This window comes from Cebus imitator, unplaced genomic scaffold, assembly GCF_001604975.1.
Source record: "Cebus imitator isolate Cc_AM_T3 unplaced genomic scaffold, Cebus_imitator-1.0 Scaffold444, whole genome shotgun sequence".
In the NCBI taxonomy this organism is placed as follows: domain Eukaryota; kingdom Metazoa; phylum Chordata; class Mammalia; order Primates; family Cebidae; genus Cebus; species Cebus imitator.
Window position 1 is genome coordinate 763,647 of NW_016107759.1, and position 19,288 is coordinate 782,934.

Sequence of the window (19,288 nt, forward strand, 5' to 3'; positions counted from 1 at the left end):
TCCGTCTCAAAAAAAAAAAAAAAAAAAAGCCCTCTGGGAGTGATCCTGAAGCCCTCTGATGCACGGAGCACTTCCCGTCCTGACCTGCCTCTGTGGCCTCACCCGAGAAGGTGCTGACAGAATCCTTTCTGCGGAGGTCAAAGCACTTCATGAAGCCATCCTGGGAGCCACTGAGCAGCACGTGGGCTTCGGTGGGGTGGAAGCAGACTTTGTTCACCGTGCGCTTGTGCTCTGTGAACAGCTGGTCCTGTTTGTTGCGGGATGGCCGGCCCAGGTTCCACGTCACCACCACGCCGTTGGTGGCTGCCGTGGCCAGCAGGTTCTCATCCATCTGGTGCCAGACCACGTCAGCGCAGCTCAGGTTAAGTGAGGGCTTGCGCCCCACACGCAGGTTCAGCTTCTCCACGAACTGTTCCTCCTCAATGGCATAGATCTTGAAGATGCTGCGGCCTGCCACAACCACCTGGGCCGCGTCACGGCACACGCTGATGGCGTTGGCAGGAGCATCCAAGTGGCAGTGCATGGTGCGGCCTGTCAGCACGCTGCCACCCAGGGCTGTGGTTACACGGGACATCTTCTCCATGGCTGTACAGGTGATGAGGTCAGGGGTCAGGAGGTCAGTGAAGTGGGCTGACCTGGTCAGCCTGGGTGGGCCATCAGTTCAGACCTTCCAACCCAGGTTGGGAACCCCAGAACTGCTTGGGCCCGGCCTGGTCAGTCTTGGTGAGCCAGTCCAGGGCAGTCCATCAACCAATCAGCCTGACAAGCAAGCTCAAACTGACCTTAGTCCGTCAGTCCAGCCCATCATCACCCTGGCTGAGCGGTGAGAAAGCTCCCTAGCTTCCCTTAGGCCTGTCAGTTTCATGTCTGACTTCCACGAAAGATCCTAGCTGGACACTCCCGGCCCAGGGTACCTCTCGATCCCCCCATCAGCCAGATCTGGGCAGTCACTAAACCCTGGGTCAGTCAATCCCAGCAGGGGAGCGAAGTGACTCCCACTGTCCACAGGGTCAGCCCTGGGGACGAGGCCGAGGGCGGCGGGGTTCTGGGGAGGAACAGAAGAGGGGAGGGAACAGAGGGCTAGAGGGGCCCGGGGACTCCGGTGATAGACGCGCGAGGGGCCCAGAGGGACCTCAAAGACCGAGCTACTCAAGGAGCTCGAGGCGCCTGGCGGGACCGGAGGCAGGAGAGAAGCGGACTTCCTGGGGGCGGCACAGAGGTTCCCTGGCGCAGTGGCGCGAGGGAGCGGACGCCGCGGGACGAGAACCAGAGGGCCCAGGGCAGCCGTTCTCCCCAGCGCGAAACCCAGTCTTTTGCTAAGCGCACGGCTGTCCGGAAGCGTGGCGCCGGAAGCTGCCTGTCTTTCCCGCCCCTCGCCGGAAGTGGTCGGTTCCTTACCCGCTCCTCTCCGGAAGCGGCACAGACTCTCGCCTCACACCACGAAAGTTCCGTGTCAGGGAGCTGCCTGTGGCAGAGGCGGGGCCCGGCCCGGGACGGCGGTGTGCGGCCGCCCTGGGGGCCGCCATTGCGCTCCGTTGCGGTGCTTGTGTGTTGTTTATTTTTGAAACGGAATCTCGCTCTGTCGCCCAGGCTGGAGTGCGGTGGCGCGACCTCGGCTCACTGCAACCTCCACCTCCCAGGTTCAAGCGATTCTCCCGCCTCAGCCCCCCGAGTAGCTGGGACTACAGGTACGCTCTACCACACCTGGCGAATGCTTCTGGTAGTTTTAGTAGAGTCGGGGTGTCACCATGTTGGCCAGGCTGGCCTCGAACCGCTCAACTCAAGCGATCCTCCTGCCTCAGCCTCCCAAAGTGCTGGGACTACAGGTGTGAGTCACTGCGCCTGGCCTTTTTTTTTTTTCAGTCTTAATTTCAATATTTTAATCCCAGTGCCTGGATATTCCAATTCCCAGGTCCGTCGTGACGTCGGGTCATCCCTAGACAAGTTTCGAGTGGCTCCAGTCTTCCCCAGCTTCCTCACTCCTGGACCTTGGGAGCAGCCTCCCAACGGCTCTCCTGGGTCCCTCGTTCGCCTCTGATGTGAAACCCGCACAGAAGTCCAGTTCCAGTCTTCTGTCTAAGGCCTCTGGCAGCTCCCACGGCACTGGGAATAAATCCCCAACACCTTGCCTCTGCCTGCCCCTGCGAATCGCCAGCCACAGCAGCTTCCACCCCGTTTCCCAGCCCACCAAGCCCGTTCCTGCCTCAGGGACTTTGTACGGGCTGTGCCTTCTCCAGAGAGGACTTCCCTGACCATTGCACCTCACTGGCTTCTCCATCCGTGCGGCCTCCACGTCGCCGCCCACCCGTTTTTACTGGTTGTTGTTACTCACATGGGAGTGTGAATTCCACAGGGCAGGAATCGCATCTGGCTCAGCCCCCGCCAAATGCTTAGTGCCGAACACACCTGTTCACCCAGTTGCCCTCTAACTTCTTAAAAAAAGTTTTGAGACAGAGTTTCACTCTTTCACCCAGGCTGGAATGAGGGGTACATTTTCAGCTCACTGCAACCTCCACCCCCTGAGTCCCAGCAATTCTGCCTCAGCCTCCCGAGTAGCTGGGATTACAGGTGCCCGCCACCATACCCGGCTAACTTTTTGTACTTTTAGTAGAGACAGGGTTTCGCCATGTTGGCCAGGCTGGTCTCGAACTCCTGACCTCAGGTGATCCACCCACTTCAGCCTCCCTAAGTGCTGGGAATACAGGCGTGAGCCACTGTGTCGGGCCTCATTTGCCCTCTTTCGACCTGTTTCTCTCCTGGGTGTGACCCTTTGCTGTTAGTGCATTGTGTAATCTTATGCAACATCCCTGTCCCTGCCTGTTACTCTGCATAGAACAGGGCTCATTTCTGCCTTTCTGGAAGGGTGGGCTAGAGTCTGGATATTTCGGAGGAAATGTTATGTGATTTAAGCAATGCGAAGTCCGCCGCCTTCCATGCAGTCGCTGCTGTTTCCTTCCAGTCTACCATATCGGCATCCAGCCTCTACCCCTTTGTTGCAAGAATGAATAAATCTGATAAGAGGTACAGAATGATCCCGAGACCTGGGACACGCAGGGCAAATACGCCCTCCTGCACCATGGTCTGATGACCTGAAAACAACTCGGACACATGTTTTTACAACTTTTTTAATATATATTTTTATAAACAGGTCACGTGATAAAATAGCACAAGAAACACTTACCAAATATAAGGTTATATCTTCCGCATATACAGGAGAATGAGGTCGTTATGTACAATAAGAAAATGATTTTAGGGGTTGGTTGGTTTTGTTTTTCCTCTCTCCCCTTAATTTTTCCACCTACAGTCGTTGGAAATATCACAGCTTCAGTTGCATTAATACTTTGGGCAAATGGGCAGCTGCCCTTCCCCACCAGGGGTTGTGGGGAGGAGGGGCTGGAGAAACTGGCTCCTGACCACTCAGCCCTGGAGCTTCCTGGGGCCGGCACTCCAGGGACAGGAAAATCTTTGGGCTGTTGAACTGTTTCTGATTCAACAGCATCTCTCTCTCTCTTTCTCTCTCTCTCTCTCTCTCACTCTCTTTCTCTCTCACTCTCTGGCTCTCTGGAAACTGGTTACTCTCTTCCAACCAGATAGGGAGTGTCCCAAGATTGGGTGTGGGCGCTGAATCTCCTGGGGCTCAAGGTTGGGATGGGAAGGGGTCCCAGCCCCCTCCTCGGCGATGGCCGAGGTTTGCCAGCATTCCCCAGGACTTCCAAATGTCTGGGGCGACAGAGCACGGTCAGAGCCCGTTTGGGCAGGCAGAAGTTTGGGAAGCTGGGGAGGGGTGGAGTTGGGGGAGGCTAGAAAGGAGCCCTCCCTCCTCGGGGTGTCTAGGGTGTGCTGGCCACTGGAAGATTGGAGTCGCTGGTCAGTGCTGACCCTGGCCCAAGCTTCGCTGGGTCCACTTTGCAGACTCCACCTGAGGAGACCCGCCCGGGGTGAAGCTCGATGCCCAGGCCGGAACTGAGCCTGGCCAGGTCCAAGGACTGAGGTGTGGGGTTGGCCCAGGCCTCTCCCGGGGCCTGAGAGCCCTGAGGGCTACTCCAACTTGGGGGCCTTCGAGGTGCCTGTGCCACCCTGGGGTGAGGCGGACGGAGTCCGCTGGGCTAATGCTGATGACTCCAAGGTGATCGCCAGCCCTTCCACCCTCTCCCTGCCCAATTCTGTCTCAGCCTGGCCAGGGGCCAAGGCCGGGTTGGGGGGCGGACAGGGGACTGCCCCTCACAGTGGCAAGGAGGACGGGAGGCCGCCTGGGTCAGGCGGGATGGGTGAGGAGGTGCGGGTAGGGCTCGGGCTCCTCGGCGCAGGCCATGGCTTTGGCGGTGGCCGGTTTCCCCGACCCCCCTCGGAGGGCTCCAGGCATGGTGCAGTGGAAGATGCAGGAAGCCCATGGGGCTCTTCCGGGCCCCGTGTCCTGGGGGACCCAGCCCCCTCAATCCCCCTGGGCCCTGCCCGGGATGGGGGGGACAGTGGGGAGACAGAGCGGTTGTGGCGGGGAAGGCGGTAAGGGCACAGTCTGGAGGGCTCAAAGCGCCCCCCAAGGACCGAGCCCCGTCCCCCAAGCGGGCGGGCGAGCGAGTGATGGCGGCGGCTGTGGCGTGGCGGAGGGCGGCGTGCAGTGCGGGCACGAGGGGCATGCACAAAGTCCCCGAGTGTGCGTGCGTGCGTGGGGCGGGCCCGGGCGGGCCCACTCGCCGCCCCCCGCCCAGGAAGGGGCCGGGAGGGCGGAGGGGCCGAGGGCCGGGGCGGGGCTTTCCCTCGGCTCGTCCCGCCTCCCGCGCTGGCCCTGGGGCGCGGGGGCGCGGGGGCTCCCCCAGTGCAGGGCGGGAAGAGGGGGCTTGGCGGCGCCCGGCGCCCCCGCCCAGGTCATGGCCGGGTTCCCGCGACCGGGGCGGGGGCCCCCGCGCTACTCGATGACGAGGCAGCGGGGCAGGTGCTGCGAGAAGTACTTGAAGAGCTCGGGGGTGGCGCCCGGGCAGTTGGTCAGCTCCAGCTCCTCCAGCTCCTGCAGCTGCACCAGGCCCGACAGCCCGGTGGTGGTGAGCAGCGGGCAGCCTGCGGCGGGAGCAGGGCGGGGGCTCAGTGCGCGGCCCAGGGCTCCGGCCGGGACGGCGGGGCCGCGTCTCCCTCCTCCTCCCCCTCGGACCCTGGACGGTGAGTTTGCACGGGCTGGGCGGGGGACTCGGTGGCGGTGGGTGGTCACCACTCAGCGTCAGAGCAGGATCAGGGGTCTCACCTGCCAGAGACAGCAGGCGCAAACTCCCCAGGGCCAGGAGGTGCTTCAGCCCGAAGTCCTGCACCTGTCGGGAGTGGAGGGGTGACAACGATTTCCACCCGCGCCGAAGGGGAGGGTACCCTGGGGTCCATGGAGCGCTAGGTGGGTTCAAGCCCGGGGTTCCTCAGCGCCCGCGAGCTCAGAGGCGGCTGGGAAGTGCTGGTGGACCCCGGGCACCCCCGCGTTCTGCCTGCGTTCCGCCTGTGTTCCGCCTGTGTTCCGCGTAGATTGGCTGATGGATAGGGAGGGGCCCAGACTTCCCCAGGATCTGAGTGGGGCCGGGAGCTCTCCCCACGTCCGCACCTCCCCCACCGATTCCCCAGTCCCTGGGCGTGAGGGCCGGTACCTGGCAGCACCATCGCAGGTAGAGGCTGCGGAGGGACGACATGGTGGACAGATAGCTGAGGCCAGTGTCCGTGATGCGCACACACCTGTGGTTGCACCAGAAGGGACCCGCACCTTCAAATCACCTGGCCGCAGCCCTCCTTCCTCCTCCCAGGAGTGCCCCTGGGGTGAATCCCTTCCTGCCCCTCCTCGTTCCCACCCATTGCGAATGACAGGGGTCCAGCCAACCAGAGCTGTGTTTCTGCCCACTCCCAGGCGCTCGGCCTCCGAGGGCTCTGCCCACAGCGTCTCCGCTTGGGCCACGCCGGGAGCCCCTCCCTGCGCCCGTCCCCTGCCTGGCCCCGCCCCGCCCCCCGCGGCCCGGGGCACGCACCTGTCCAGCACGAGCTCCTCCAGGCGGTGCAGGTCGCAGGCCACGTACTCCAGCGCCATGTCAGTGATGCGTGGGCACCACGAGAGGTCGAGGCTGCGCAGTTTGCGCAGGTTCTCGGCCACGAGCTCTACGCCGTCGTCGGTGACCTTGGAGCAGCCCGAGAGGCTGAGCGCAGTGAGGTTGGGCAGGCTGTGCACCACGTTGACCACGCCGTGGTTGGTGATCTCCCAGCAGGAGAGCAGGCGCAGCGTGTGTGTGCTGTGACCCTGGCGCGCAGTGAAGTAGGCCAGCGCCGTGTCCGTCACGTGGTAGGCCTGCAGGCTCAGCTCCGCCAGGTTGGGCAGCAGCTGCGAGATGGCCGCGATGGCGTCGTCGGCTACGTTGATGCAGTCGCTCACGCTCAGTGAGGTGATGCGGGCGCTTAGGCTGGACCACAGCCCGGCCTCGGTGAAGTCGTTGCAACCGGACAGCTCCAGACGCACCACGCCCTGCATCTGTTCCAGCATAACCTGCAGGAGGCGGGCGCCGGGTCAAGGGCGCGCCAGGCCTGGGCTCCCTGCCTCCAGCCTGGGGCGCTCCTTCCCAAAGAGCGGGTGGAGCCGGCAGGGAGGAGGCAGTGGTCCTGGTTACTGGCGTAAACATGCAGGGAGCTGAACTCTGAAAACACTTGGCAGTGTGTGAGGACGCCGGGCATCGGGACCAGAGCCCAGGGCCATGGCCAGAGCAGGTGCCAGGAGTGTTGGTACCCATGTTATAATTAAGACTTCAAGCCCGGCTGCCAGGTGGCTCCTCTGACCTCTGCTCCTGGGGGATCCTTCCCCAGCTGCCCCTCAGCTCCCCCCAGCTTCTTCCTGATCCTGCATTTAGTTATATTTATTTATTTATTTAGAGAGTCTCACTTTGTTGCCCAGGCCCCAGGCTGGGGTGCAGTAGCACCATCTCAGCTCACTGCACCCTCAGCCTCCTGGGTTCAAGCAGTTCTCCTGCCTTAGTGTTCCAAGTAGCTGGGACTACAGATGCCTGCCACCAGTCCCGGCTAATTTTTGCATTTTTTTCTTTTCTTTTTCTTTTTTTTTTTTTTGAGATGGAGTCTTGCTCTGTTGCCCAAGCTGGCATCCAGTAACGTGATCTCAGCTCACTGCAACTTCCGCCTCCTAGGTTCAAGCCATTCTCCCGCCTCAGCCTCCCGAGTGGCTCGGACTACAGGCACATGCCACCATGCCCAGCCAATTTTTTTGTGTTTTTAGTAGAGATGGGTTTCACCATGTTAGCCAGGATGGTCTCCATCTCTTGACCTCGTGATCAGCCCCGCCTCGGCCTCCCAAAGTGCTGGGATTACAGGCATGAGCCACCACACCTGGCTGCTAATTTTTGCATTTTTAATAGAGACAGGGCTTCATCACGTTGACCAGGCGGGTCTTGAACTCCTGACCTCTTGACCTCAAGTGAGCTGCCCGCCTGGGCCTCCCACAGTGCTGGGATGATGGGTGTGAGCCACCGTGCCAAGCCTGGGCCCTGCGTTTAATCAGCCGCCCTGCTGCTACCATCTTGAAAACCTTGATAGTCTTTGAACAAGGAACCCACATTTTCGCTTTGCACGAGGTCCCCCATGGTCAGCCTTGCTTTACCCCACCCCAAGGCCACCATCCTCTCCAGCCCCCACAGGGCTGCTGCTGCCCAGCCCTGCCCCCCAGCCCCGTCCCCGACACCCAGCCTGCTCACACACCTCGAGGCCTGCGTCCGTGATGGTGGAGCGCTTGAGGCTCATGGCTTTGACACCCTTCTTGGAGAGCGCATAGTTGTCAATGAACTCGCAGATGTCCAGGTCAGAGACGCCAACCAGGCAGAAGCCCTCGAAGCCTCTGGCGGCAAAGCCCTGCAGGTTGACGAACTCCTTCTCGCCGCCAGGCAGCGCGTTGTACAGCTCCTTGGCATGCAGCACCGGCGTGAGGCCTGCCCAGAACTTGGGCTGGTAGAGCACGCGCCGCCAGGCCTTGCACACCTGGGCCAGCACACACTTCTCGCAGGCCGAGAAGTACCAGAAGAGCCCATTGAGGATCTTCTCGTCCGTGGCCAGCGGCGGCCGCTCTGCTGGGGGCCCAGGTGCCAAGGCTGAGGCCGGTCCACCTGCAGGGGAGCATGGGCCCCCGGCCAGGGCAGCCCGGGGCAGTGGGGCAGCCAGGCTGGGTGGTGGGAGGGTGGGTGGGGGTGGCGGCTGGCAGGGGCGGTTCTTGGTGGCTGGCGTGCCCTTGGTGATGCTGGCCGCACCCAGGCCGTTGGGCTGGCCTGGCAGCTTCACCAGGCCATTTCGAGGCAAGCATGGAGGCTTGGGGTCCCCGTCGATACCCGGGCTCGACATCTTCCTGGCACGCTCTGCGGACAAGGGCCGGGAGAGGAGTGAGTCTGTTGCTGTCTCTAGAAGGCCCAGGAGTGGGGGGGCGCAGCGGGGCTCCTCCCCTCCCTGGGTGTCCCCACAGTGCTCCCACAAGTACCAGAGAGGACGGGAGTGCCTGTCTCTGCCTCCCTATCAGTAGCAACAGGGAGCACGGCACTCACTGGGCACCTACTGTATGCACTGAGCTCAGCCTTCATTGCCCATGGACACCCTTTTTTTTTTTGAGACGGAGTTTAAGTCTTGTTGCCTGGAGGGCAGGCTGAGTGCAAGGCGTGATCTTGGCTCACTGCAACCTCTGCCTCCAAGGTTCAAGCCATTCTCATGCCTCTGCCTCCGGAGTAGCTGGGACTACAGGCTCCTGCCAGCACACCCAGATAATTTTTTTTCTTTTTTTAACCCCTATTTTTACAACTCCATAGCGCCCCCACTTTTTTTTTAAGATGGGGTTTTGCTCTGTTGCCCAGACTGGAGTGCAATGTCGCCATCTTGGCTCAATGCAACCTCTGCCTCCCAGGTTCAAGCGATTCTCCTGACTCAGCCTCCCTAGTAGCTGGGATTACAGGCATGCACCACCAGGCCCAGCTAATTTTGTGTTTTTAGTAGAGATGGGGTTTTTACAGGTTGGTCAGGCTGGTTGGTCTCAAACTCCCAACCTCAGGTGATCTGCCCGCCTCGCCTCCCAAAGTGCTGGGATTACAGGCCTGAGTCACCTCCCCCAGCTGGACACCCTCTTTTTTGCCTGCCCAGTGAGGCCAGGAGACAGCAACAGTTTTTGGCACTTAGGTACCATGATGCCCATTGTACAGAGAAGAAAATGGAGGTGGACCTGGTGAGGCCAGAGCTGCTCTCCTCACCTCTTCTGCTGTGCTGCCCACTGTCGGTGCCCACTGGGCCCACCATGCTGGGCAGGGGGAACAGAAGGGAAGGGTCTGGCATGGTCTCTGGCCCCTTCCCTGCAGGGTGACTGTGCAGCTCTTAGGAAGGGCTCCGGTGCTGGCCTGCAGGAGCTTCCCTGGCTCAGAATCTACCCAAGAGGCTGGGTGCAGTGGCAGATACTTGTAATCCCAGCACTTTGGGAGGCAGAGGTGGGCGGATCACTTGAGGTCAGTTCGAGACCAGCCCGGCCAACATGGTGAAACCCCATCTCTACTAAAAATCAAAAATTAGCTGGGTGTGGTGGCAGGTGCCTGTAATGCCAGCTTCTTGGGAGGCTGAGGCAGGAGAATCAGTTGAAGCCAGGAAGCGGAGGTTGCAGTGAGCAGAAAACCACTGCACTCCAGCCTGGGCAACAGAGCAAGATCCTGTCTCAAAAAAAAAAAAAAAAGAATCCAGCCAAAGAAAAGGCAGGCATCTTCCAGGGTTTGCTGTGGTGCCAGCCTGGTTGGCCCTGGACACATGCTGCCACTTTAATCTTCTCAGCCCAGTGAGGATGATGCTGTGATGGCTGTGCCCACTGCCCAGATGAGGAAACTGAGGCCAAGGCCAGGCAAACTGCTCGCCTGAAGTCATGACCAGGTTAGTGGTGAAGCTGAAGTTCGGGCCAGAGCTAGCCGAGGAAGGCAACATGGAGGCTATCCTCAGGCCAGTGACATCCACCCGTAGGGTGGGATGAGACCAGCCCCAGTACTCTCGCTCCTTAGGCCTCCAGTCTGTGAGTGGGTTGCAGGGGCACTGGGCACAGTCACAGAGGGAAGGAGAGGTGGGACCCTTACAGTGCCACCATCTGCTCTGCAGTCTGCATCTCCTACTGTCCCTCCACCCCTGACATCCGGGGAGGAGGTAGAGCCCCAGGGGTCTCAACCCACAGGCCCTGGGGTTAATGCCCTGGACTTGAAATGGGCCCCACCCTGGCTCTGTGGTCTTGGCAAGCCACTTCTCTTCTCTGAACCTCAGTTTCCTCACCCTGAAGCCTGGGGAGGTGATGGTATCTGCTCCCTTCGGTCATTACAAACTGGATGAGCTCAGTGCATAGCTCATAGCAAGGGCTGGGAGAGTGACATGGCAGTGACATCTGAACCCCATGGCCAGACTCCAGGGCCAAGCAAGATGCATCTTCCCCAGTCTTAGGTGACCTCAGGACTGAGCCCGGAGCCTCACTCAGGTTCTGCCTTCCTGCCCCGAAATCTCAAGAGGAGGGGCCAAAGTCACTCCCAGTCCACCCTGTCCCTTCCTGCCACAGCCTCACTGGGAGGTCTGTTGGAGCCACCAAGGGGGTGTCTGAGAAGTCTCCCAAGAAAATTCCAAGGCTTGGGTGGGCCCTGGAATATGCCAATGCCCAGGAAGAGGACGGTCACATCTTTTTGACTGGGTGTCCCTTCTGGGGCTACAGGGCCTGGCCAGCTCCGCCACAGTCAGTGGCGGGGTCTGAGATGGCACTGCAACCCCAAGGGGGGCAGCCCGTCCCCCATAATCTGGTTAGGGCAGAGGGGAGGAAGGCAGTGCCCCCGGGAAGGAGGGGGTGGGAGATCCGGCTCTGCTCTTCCCAGCACCGGGCCCGCCATTGGCTTCCAAGTGCCAGACAGGGCAGGCCTGGCTAGGGGTGTCACCCGAGCACCCAGCCCCTGTGGCTGAGAACCCAGCTTAGCCCCACCCCCACCCTCTGTACTATCCTCCCCTCCCCCGCGGTGTCATTGGGCCGGTCCCTCCACAAAGGAGGCACCCACAGCCGGTGACCCCGTCATGGGTCCATGATCAGAAGGCGGCAGCCCCACGGAGGCTGACGACATCACAACGTTTTCGAGGTCCCGCGGGTGTCGGCACCCATTCCAACCCCACAGCTGCCCTTAGGGGCGGGAGCGTCGCTACCTCGGGTTTCCGGTGAGGAGCACGAGGCTCCGAGGAGCCGGAAGGCCTGGCGCGGGGCTGCCTCGGTTCCCTCCTAGAGCCAGGGAGAAGGGACATCGCAGGATGCCAGCGGCCGAGGGGGCAGCACCAGGCCCACAGCCGCCCCGACTCCTGGCCAGAGCGGGAGGCAGGCCAGGCCTAAACACCCTCCGTGCCCCCAGAGTGGGGACCCTCGCTACCCTAGACCCGGGAGCCCAGACATCGCTGCGGGGACGCCTGGGCCTCCGCAGACCCGCCAGCCGCCGCGGCGCCCGCGCCAGCACCATGGACAGCGGCCGGTCCTGCGGCGCGCTCTGGGCCAGGCCCGGGCCGGCTCCACCGCCCACAGCCGCAGCGTCGGGGCAGCCCCGCAACCCCAAGGCCTGGCTACCCCCGCTCAGCAGGGAGGGGCCCCGGGGGTGGAGAGTGGGGGAGAAGCTGGGAAGGATCCGGTGGCGGGGGCGGCGTCAGGGGAGAAATAATCCCGGAGCAGTGCCGATTTAGGTTGAAAACGCTCCCAGTCATAGGCCTGCACGTGGAGCGCCGGGGCTGGGGGAGGCACGTGGATGCCCCGGGCATGGGCAGGGCTCGCTTCCCGCCCCGCTCTGGAGCTCACGTTTGCCGGCGCCCACAGCCCCGTCCCCACCTCCAGGCTTCAAGCTGCACTTTGAGAGCCCACGGGAGGGAGGGACAGGCTGAGGAGCGCTCCGGGTATGGGCCAGGGCCTGGCTGCCCTCATCCACACCCGCACAGCGGCCAGAAGGCGCTGCTCTGCCTGCCGGTCAGCCCTCCCCCCGTGTGCTTGGTGGGAGCTGTGTCCCCTCACAGGTGGCCCCGCTGCTCCCAAGTCTCATGTCCACACTCATGCCGGCCTCTGCCGCTCCTCACATTCCCGGCTTGACTGACCCAGCCTGAAAACCCTCTACCCTGTAGCTCAAAAAATGCAAACACCCACACACTTTGGCCCAGGCATGGGCGCTGTGGGAGAAAGCTGAGCTCACGGTGGAGACGGGTCTTTCTGCGAGTTAAGTGAGAGGTCCCTGGAGGGCTCAGAAAATGGCCCCTCTGCCTGGCCCTGGCCCCACCCACCCAGCCAGAAGATCCCCAAGGAGCCTGTTCCCATAGCTCAGGGCCCCCCTTCCTGCTCGGTGACTGTGAGAGCTCTCCGTCCACCCAGAGGGGCTCGGACAACCTGCGTGGGCTGCTAGGGACGGTGTCTCCTTCACCCTGGGTGCTAATATGGGAAGACGCTTGTTAAAAAGGTAGCCATGCCTGCACCATCTTCAGCCTCAGCCCCTGCGGTGCTGGCTCAGCTTGAAGTGGAATTCTGGGGAGGTCCCCTCCTGAGCTGGAGGCTCCTGGGCTCACCCAGGGGAAAGAGACAGAGGTACCTCAGCTGTCTTGTTCTCAGCAGCCTGAGCCTGGCCTGGGAGCTGCTGGGGAGAGGGGCCTTTATGTCCTCCCCAGGGGATGCAGTGTGAAGCGTGTGGCCAGAGTGAGCCTAGGGAGCATGGTGGGGCCTGGTACTCCTGGGGGAACCCTCTCATGCGCAGCGTCCAGGCTTACCATTCCCAGACGGCCATGCTGGGGCCCCTTAAGAGCTGCCTCTTCTGCGAATCAAGTGACTGAGCCCTGAGATCTCAGCCCCTGTCCCTTCCCAGCCCTGATGCCACAGCCCAGCCACGTCATTCCTCCTCTCCTACCCTTCTGCCTGGTGCTGTTCCCCCACCTTAACCCTGCAAGCTCTTCTCCTCCATCCCTCAGCGCCTGCTGTGAGGTGGCCCTGCCTCCTGCTCTGAGACCCCTAGCTCATGAGAAAGTGCCTCTAGGGTCTCACAATCACACGGGCTGTCATCACTCTCCACCTGATGTGGACTGGGGACTCCCTGAGGACAGCCGCCACCAACACATGCATGGCCTCTGCAGGCTTGTGGAATGAATGAATTAGGGAATGAATGAATGAATGAGGAATGCAGCCCCATTAGTCATGCAGAAAGGAGTGCAGCTGCCAGAGGTCCTGGAGAGCTGATGGAGGACTGGTCAGACTTAGGAGTTCGGTCAGCAGGGAAGGCATAGCTCAGGAAATGAATCCAGATTGTGCCATGGCCAGTGTCTGCAGGGGAGATTGGCCTAAGGGGGTTGGGACCCAAGGCACTGAGAGGGCTCCCAAGACCCCAGGGCTGGGGTGGACCTTGGAATACACAGAGCCTTCAGGAGAGGAGGCCCATCTCCTTTTCCACTGACTCCCTCCTCCGGAGCTGCAGGGCTGAGGAAGTGGCTGCCGTCCTCTACCATCTGGTCCGAACCAAGAGAGGAAAGGGGTCCTTCTGCCCCACTCTCCCCGCACCACACGCAGCCCCTCCTCCGACTGGCCGGAGTCCTTCAGTCACACATGGCCTGACCAGGAGTGGGGAAGCAGAGCTTACAGAGGGATTTTCCAGAAGTTACATAGAGCTAGGATTGGCTCCAAGAGCCCTGGGGCTGGCTGATTGCTAGTACCCGGGCCTGGGTCCTGGCCCGGTGACCTCGAAGGGTCCTCGCCCTGCCCTGTTCTTCCTCCTGAGGTCCCGACACCCTGCTGATGAGCTCTGGCCTGGTGGTCTCCAAGCACTGCCCTCGCCCCGCAGGGCCCCTGCTATGGCAGTGCATTCTGTGCAGAGGTTGCACGCTGCGTGCCCACCCCTGGGGCATCCTTCTTTTGGAAGCGTGCCTGGAAAGCCTCATCACCCCTCAGCACCCCCAGTTTGGAGGTCTCTTTCCCCATCTCTGTGAGCATCAGACCAGAACAGCCTAACCGAACACTCAGCCCTCACAGAACCTCAGGGACCATCTACCCTGCCCACAGAGTGCCTTGGAGCTGGGCAGGGCACTGGTGGCCAAAAAAATGCACGTCGGGTTCTATCTGCAGTGGCAGCACCAGGGACTGGGGTGACAGCCGGGGTAGTGGCTGGGGATTGGGGACAGGGTGCAGGCTGACACATTCCGTGGCAGCCCAGTGACGCAGGCACACCCGTGTCCCTGCCACTTGGCACGTGGCACAGCGGCAGAGCTCCTCTCCTGCCCCCAGCTAGAGATGCTTCTAGGGGTGTACCAGGGACCCTGGGGAGGGGCACCATGGCCCAGCAGGCACATGGCCTCAAGAGAGACCTGTGTTGCTGCCCCAGCAGACGGAGGGCCCACAGTCAAGCCCAGCACAGCTTGGCCTTGCAAGCCGGACACCCTGGAGGGTGGACGCTGGGATCCAGGCCTCGTCTCAGCCCCTGCTCAGAAGAGCGTGAGCACGTTCAGAGGCGAGGCCTGGGCCCCCAGTGCCTACTGCTCCAGGCAGCTGCCACAAGCCCTCACCCCTCCTTCAGGCCCAGTGAGGGAGTGGGGATCTGAACCCACATGCTGCGGTGGTCTGGCCATTTGCTCCTCCTGGACCACTGGTGGGGAAGGCTCAGGTCACCTGTTCACCCACGGAGCTCCCTTCACTGCCACCCCCGCCCTGGGAGGCACAGCACTGGGCGCCCACATGCAAGCGGATCGGATCTTGGGGTGGCTGAGCGTTGCCACCTGGGTGGGACATCCCCGCCCCTCGGCAACACGGGGCTTCCTGGGTCCATGTCCACCTGGCTCCAGGGCCCTGTCCTTCCCACTCACGAAGCCGTTTATGTCCCTCTCATCAGTGGGAGGTAGGACTTGTTCAGCTGTCCCAGAAGTGGGTGTGAGCTGGAGGGGGCCAGTCTGTCCACAAGGGGCTGAGCTTATAGGTCTGGCCCCAGGTGAGGGGTGGTTGGGGTGGCAGCGGGCAGAGAATGGGGCAAGTGAGTCCTACACAGCCATGTTTGCAGCTGGGACTTGAATTTCCCTCCCCTCCAGCAGTCCCAGGTACATCCCTGTGCACACCTCTGGCCAGGCCAGCCAGATTCCACCAGGCCTCTGCCCTGGCCCAGGACACCGAAAACCCCTCAGTCTCCGTGCCTCGCCCAGGCCCTCTGCTCCAAGGCTGCTCTCCAGCACCCTGCCAAGGGGGTGGAGTGGGAGAAGGCCCTGTGTCCAGTGGGGATCCAGCGAGGCCTGAGCTGCTCGTAGCCAGTGGGGGAAGGGCCTGCAGGAAGGGGCAGGTGAGGTGGCCTCCGCCATCTGCTCCTCCTGCGGAGGGCAGGCTGCCCGAGCAGAGCCTGGGAGGGGCCTGGCGTGGCCGCTGGGCCGTGTGTTTCTGAGGCTGCCACTGCAGCCCTCTTTCCTTCTGGGGTAACGGGTGGACAATCTCCACCCACCAAATCCCAAAGAGGACACAGGACCCTCCCCAGCAGGTCTCAAGGTGCAGTTCCCTTCTGAGGCCTCCAGCCCTGGCTTAGCCAGGTCTCACCTCCAGAACCGGGAAAATGCCAGGCTCTCCCCACCCTTCTCCTCCCGCGGGCAGCAGCTCAGCGCAGGCCCCAGGTCCAGAAGCCGCCCTGGGGAGGGCCGACGCAGGCCGCACATCCACGCGCTCCCCGTGCGGTTTAACTGTCCCTGACCTGTCACTTAGCTCTAGGGGCGCGCTCTGAGCTCAGCCAGGCAGGGTGGGCGCCGGGGGCCTGCAATTCCTCCTTTGGGCGGACCAGCGGCACTGACCCTCAGCCCTGGACGAGTGGCCAGTGGGGAGCGGGCGTCTTCCAGGCCGGCCGCCGGGGCAAGGGGCTGTGGGAAGGCCGGGCAGGGACGGAGGCACAGCGGCCGCAGGGGAGGTGGGGAAGGGGCTGCCGTTACGTAAGCCCTTCCCGGGCGGCGGCGGCGGCGCGGCCCCCACCCCCACCCCGCCCCCTGTTCATTGTGGCCGCCACCGAGGTGCGGCCTGGCCCCTTCCCCGCCCCGCGGCCCGGCCACGCGCGCACCTTACCTCGGCCCGGGCTCCTGGCTCATGCCACGCTGTCCGCCGGGCGACCTCCCGTCATGGGGAGCCCGGCACGGGCGTCGGCGCACGCGGGGGCCGCTGGGGTGCTGGACTGGCCGGCAGGGCCCGGCCGCGCCCTGCGCCCCGCGCCCCGCGCCCCGCGTCCCGGCCTGGCCGGGCCCCCTTGGCCGCGCACGGAGAGGAGCTCCCCAGCGGGAGAGGATCGGCCGCCCCGAGCCTCCCGCCGGGGAGGCTGAGGCTGTGCCCAGATAAATAAGGCCGCTTTGCAGGGAACAGGGCGGGCGCCTCCTCCTCCCCTCGCCCTCCCCGCGCTCCTCCGCGGCCGCCGCCGGCGCCGCGCGCGCCACCCGCCCGGCCCCAAGCGCCGCGCCCTCGCGCGCTCCCGGCGTGGGGAGCCAATCCGGGTTCGCGAGCTCGGGCGGGGGCGCCGAGGATGCCGGGCCCCGCCCCCGCCCCGCCCCGGCCCCGGCGCGCGGCGCGCTCTCGACGCGGCGTCCACGGGCACGCGCCAGGCCCGGCACGCGCCCCCGCCCCCCTCGCCCCGGGCACCCGCACAATAACAAACCCCGGCGCGCGGCGGGCGGGGAGGGCGCGGGAGGCGGAAGGGAGGGCGAGGGGAGGCAGCGGAAGGCAGGCGCCGGCGGTGCGCCCCGGGGTCCGGGATCCTGTGGGGACGGGGGCGGTACCGCGCGTCCAGACCGTTGGCCACCACCTGCGGAGGCGAGGAAGGCGAGACCCTGCTCAGAGGAGACAGGGTGGCCACACCCCAGTCCCAGGACCCTCCCGCCCACCCCGGCCGGGGCCCTTCGCAGCGCTCACACCCCCGCGCCCCTGCTGCGTGCGCGGCCCGAAGCCCCTATCTGAAGACCCTGGCACACCCGCACAGCGAGAAAACAAGTGATTGCACGGATCAGTTCAGAGCGTGACAGTGAAAGCACTCGAGGGCTTGCGGTGGTGACTTCTGGCGGGGGCGGGAAGTCCGGAGGGTGCCACACTGGAGCTGAGACCCCCAGGGTGCGAGGGAGGAACGGCGGAGAAATGGACATGCAAAGATCCTAGAAGCCTGGGCAGTTCCCTGAGGAATAAACTGGAGGCTGGAGGGGTGGCCGCCGCAGCCCGGGGCAGGGCTGGGGCGTGCTGGGTCCGGTGGAGACTCGGTGGGGACCACTGGAGACCCCAGCCGCCCAGTAGGCTCGGAGCAGGAGAACGGAGGCCAATGACTCCCCACCCAGGGGTCTCCCGGGAGCAGGGCCGAGGGAGGGAGCAGGTGTGGGGACAGCAGAGGGGAGTCTTTGCTTTGGGGAAGAGCTTCAGGGCTGAATGAGGCTCCTGAGGGTATCTGCATAGGAGTGAAACCAGCTGGTGTTCCCAGCGTCCTGATGGGAAGCAGGGCTGGAGGGGCTGGTGTGAGGCCTGGGGCAGCAGCGGGAAGGAGGGACTGCAGCGGGCTGGTGCCCCGGGTGGGGGTGGGTCCGTGCTTGCTGTGGGGGCGTCACTGGGTCTCGTTGCGGTGGTGCAGCTGCGAAAGTCTTGCCCGGTACCTGGGTACTGACCAAAGAAGGCGCCCAGAGTTGGCTGACAGGACGAGCCCCGTGAAGACAGTTGGGGCAACAGGGGAGCCTCCGTCCAACCTACCCAGGCGTCTGCGGTGCGCGGGTCTGGCAGGCTGGCCTTCTGCGGCAGCTTCCACCCCGCTGTGTGCAGGCAAGGAGGGCTCCCGGGAGGAGCGTTCACCTCATGCTCCCGGCTCTCACCCCGCAGCAGGTGCCAGGCCTCAGGCAGACGACAGGCTGTGCTTGTGTTGAGTCCGGGCTGGGGCTGGGGATGGACACGCCCCAAGTGCATAGGGTGAGCATGGGGGTCGGGCATTTGAGTCATGCAACTCTGGCAAGGCCCAAAAAGCCACCTGCCTTTCGGGAATCTGAGCAAAGACGCGTGTGAGGAAGAACATCACGGAAAGGCCCCCCGTGCTCCAAAGCTGTGAACCCACCTACTCTCCACTTCTGCCACCCTACCTGTGCCAGGCACCTTTGCCTCCACATGGCTGGTGCCAGCTACTTCCTCACTGGTCTTTCTACCCCTCTCCCATCTCCTGTCCTCCCCAGGATGGGGTGGGTCACTGCCGTGCAGACACTGTCCAGTTCTTCCCTGGGCCCTGCCCATTCTTTCCTGCAGTCTGCACAGCCCTGAGTGCCTGGCACTGTTGACCCACAGCCCCTTGTGCATGAAGCTTCAGCCACACTTCCCTTCCTCTGGGGCCAGGAGGGTGCCCCATCCCTCACCTGGAGCACCCCTCCCCTGGAGCACCCCTCACCTGGCTAACCCCTTACCTGGAACACCCCTCCCCTAGAGCACCCCTCACCTAGCTAACCCCTTACCTGGAGCACCCCTCCCCTGGAGCACCCCTCCCCTGGAGCACCCCTCCCTGGAGCTTTCCTCATGTGGAGCACCCCTCCCTTATAGCACCCCTCACCTGGAGCACTCCATTGCCACCTGCACCTGGGTGACTCCTTGCCTTTCAGACCTTGGCTAATGTATTCTCCCCAAGGAGTCTTCCCTGTCCAGGTGGACAGGGCCACAGACCCGTGTTCTCACCTCCCTAGCACCAAGGACCTTCTTTTGTCAGCCTGTGTCTGCCTGTTGTCTGATGGTGCGTTTGATGAGCTGTTGGTTGACTGCACCCGCTGAGGGCCAGGGTGGGGTCTCCCTGCCACCACCTGTCCCTGGGCACGGAGCCTCCAGCTCAGGACCTCACAGGTGGAGGGCAAGTGTGTCAGTAGCATGATATGTGACTGACACCAGCAGTTTGGGTCACCTCCTGGGCTGGGATGCCCATTGTAGAGGATACCCTTGGAGAATAGGTCACACCCAAGAGGAAAGTGGTTTGTGTGACAGGGGCTGCTCAGCAGACTTCCGTGTCCTCTGGGGGATGTGGATACCACTCAGGCCCGCACCCCTCCATTGATCCTGGTGACCGATATGGGAGGGGGTGTGTGCCTGGGCTCTGGAGAGCACCTGGAGAACCCTCATCTAGAACACTCCTGCACCCCTCACCTTAAACACCCCTCACCTGAAGCACTCCTCACCTGGAAAACCCTCATCTGGAGCACCCCTCACCTGGAGCACCCTCACATGGAGCACCCCTCACCTGGAGCACCCCTCACCTGGAGCACCCTCACATGGAGCACCCCTCAC

The 19,288-nt window shown here is 63.1% G+C and overlaps 2 protein-coding genes across 3 annotated transcripts in view; both read right to left on the reverse strand.

The window, feature by feature from the left end:
- WDR24 (WD repeat domain 24) overlaps positions 1–1,788 on the reverse strand; it is a 6,228-nt gene extending 4,440 nt beyond the window's left edge. The window contains exon 1 of one of the 2 annotated variants that reach the window (XM_017510915.2): positions 103–1,788. In XM_017510915.2, coding sequence (XP_017366404.1) covers positions 103–583 — 481 coding nt within the window. In that variant the 5' untranslated portion in view covers positions 584–1,788. The remainder of the gene's footprint in view (positions 1–102) is intronic. The other variant, XM_017510914.2, reaches the window with a different exon arrangement.
- A 1,323-nt stretch (positions 1,789–3,111) lies between these two features.
- On the reverse strand, positions 3,112–16,418 carry FBXL16 (F-box and leucine rich repeat protein 16). Its single transcript, XM_017510926.2, has 6 exons — positions 16,079–16,418; positions 7,720–8,366; positions 5,994–6,502; positions 5,622–5,706; positions 5,237–5,300; positions 3,112–5,055 (listed from the first exon to the last, which is right to left on the reverse strand). The coding sequence occupies exons 2-6, from the start codon at positions 8,350–8,352 to the stop codon at positions 4,907–4,909; spliced, it is 1,440 nt and encodes a 479-aa protein (XP_017366415.1). The 5' UTR covers positions 8,353–8,366; positions 16,079–16,418; the 3' UTR covers positions 3,112–4,906.
- Positions 16,419–19,288: the final 2,870 nt, after the last annotated feature.

Bases quoted from the DNA above. Each gene is read 5' to 3' on its own strand.
- FBXL16 (XM_017510926.2), bottom strand. From the start codon at position 8,352: ATGTCGAGCCCGGGTATCGACGGGGACCCCAAGCCTCCATGCTTGCCT. The intron at 5,301-5,621 runs GTACCGGCCCTC...CACTCCCGACAG, and splicing joins ACCTGCGATGGTGCTGCCAG to GTGCAGGACTTCGGGCTGAA. The intron at 5,056-5,236 runs GTGAGACCCCTG...CTCCCGCCGCAG, and splicing joins GCGCCTGCTGTCTCTGGCAG to GCTGCCCGCTGCTCACCACC.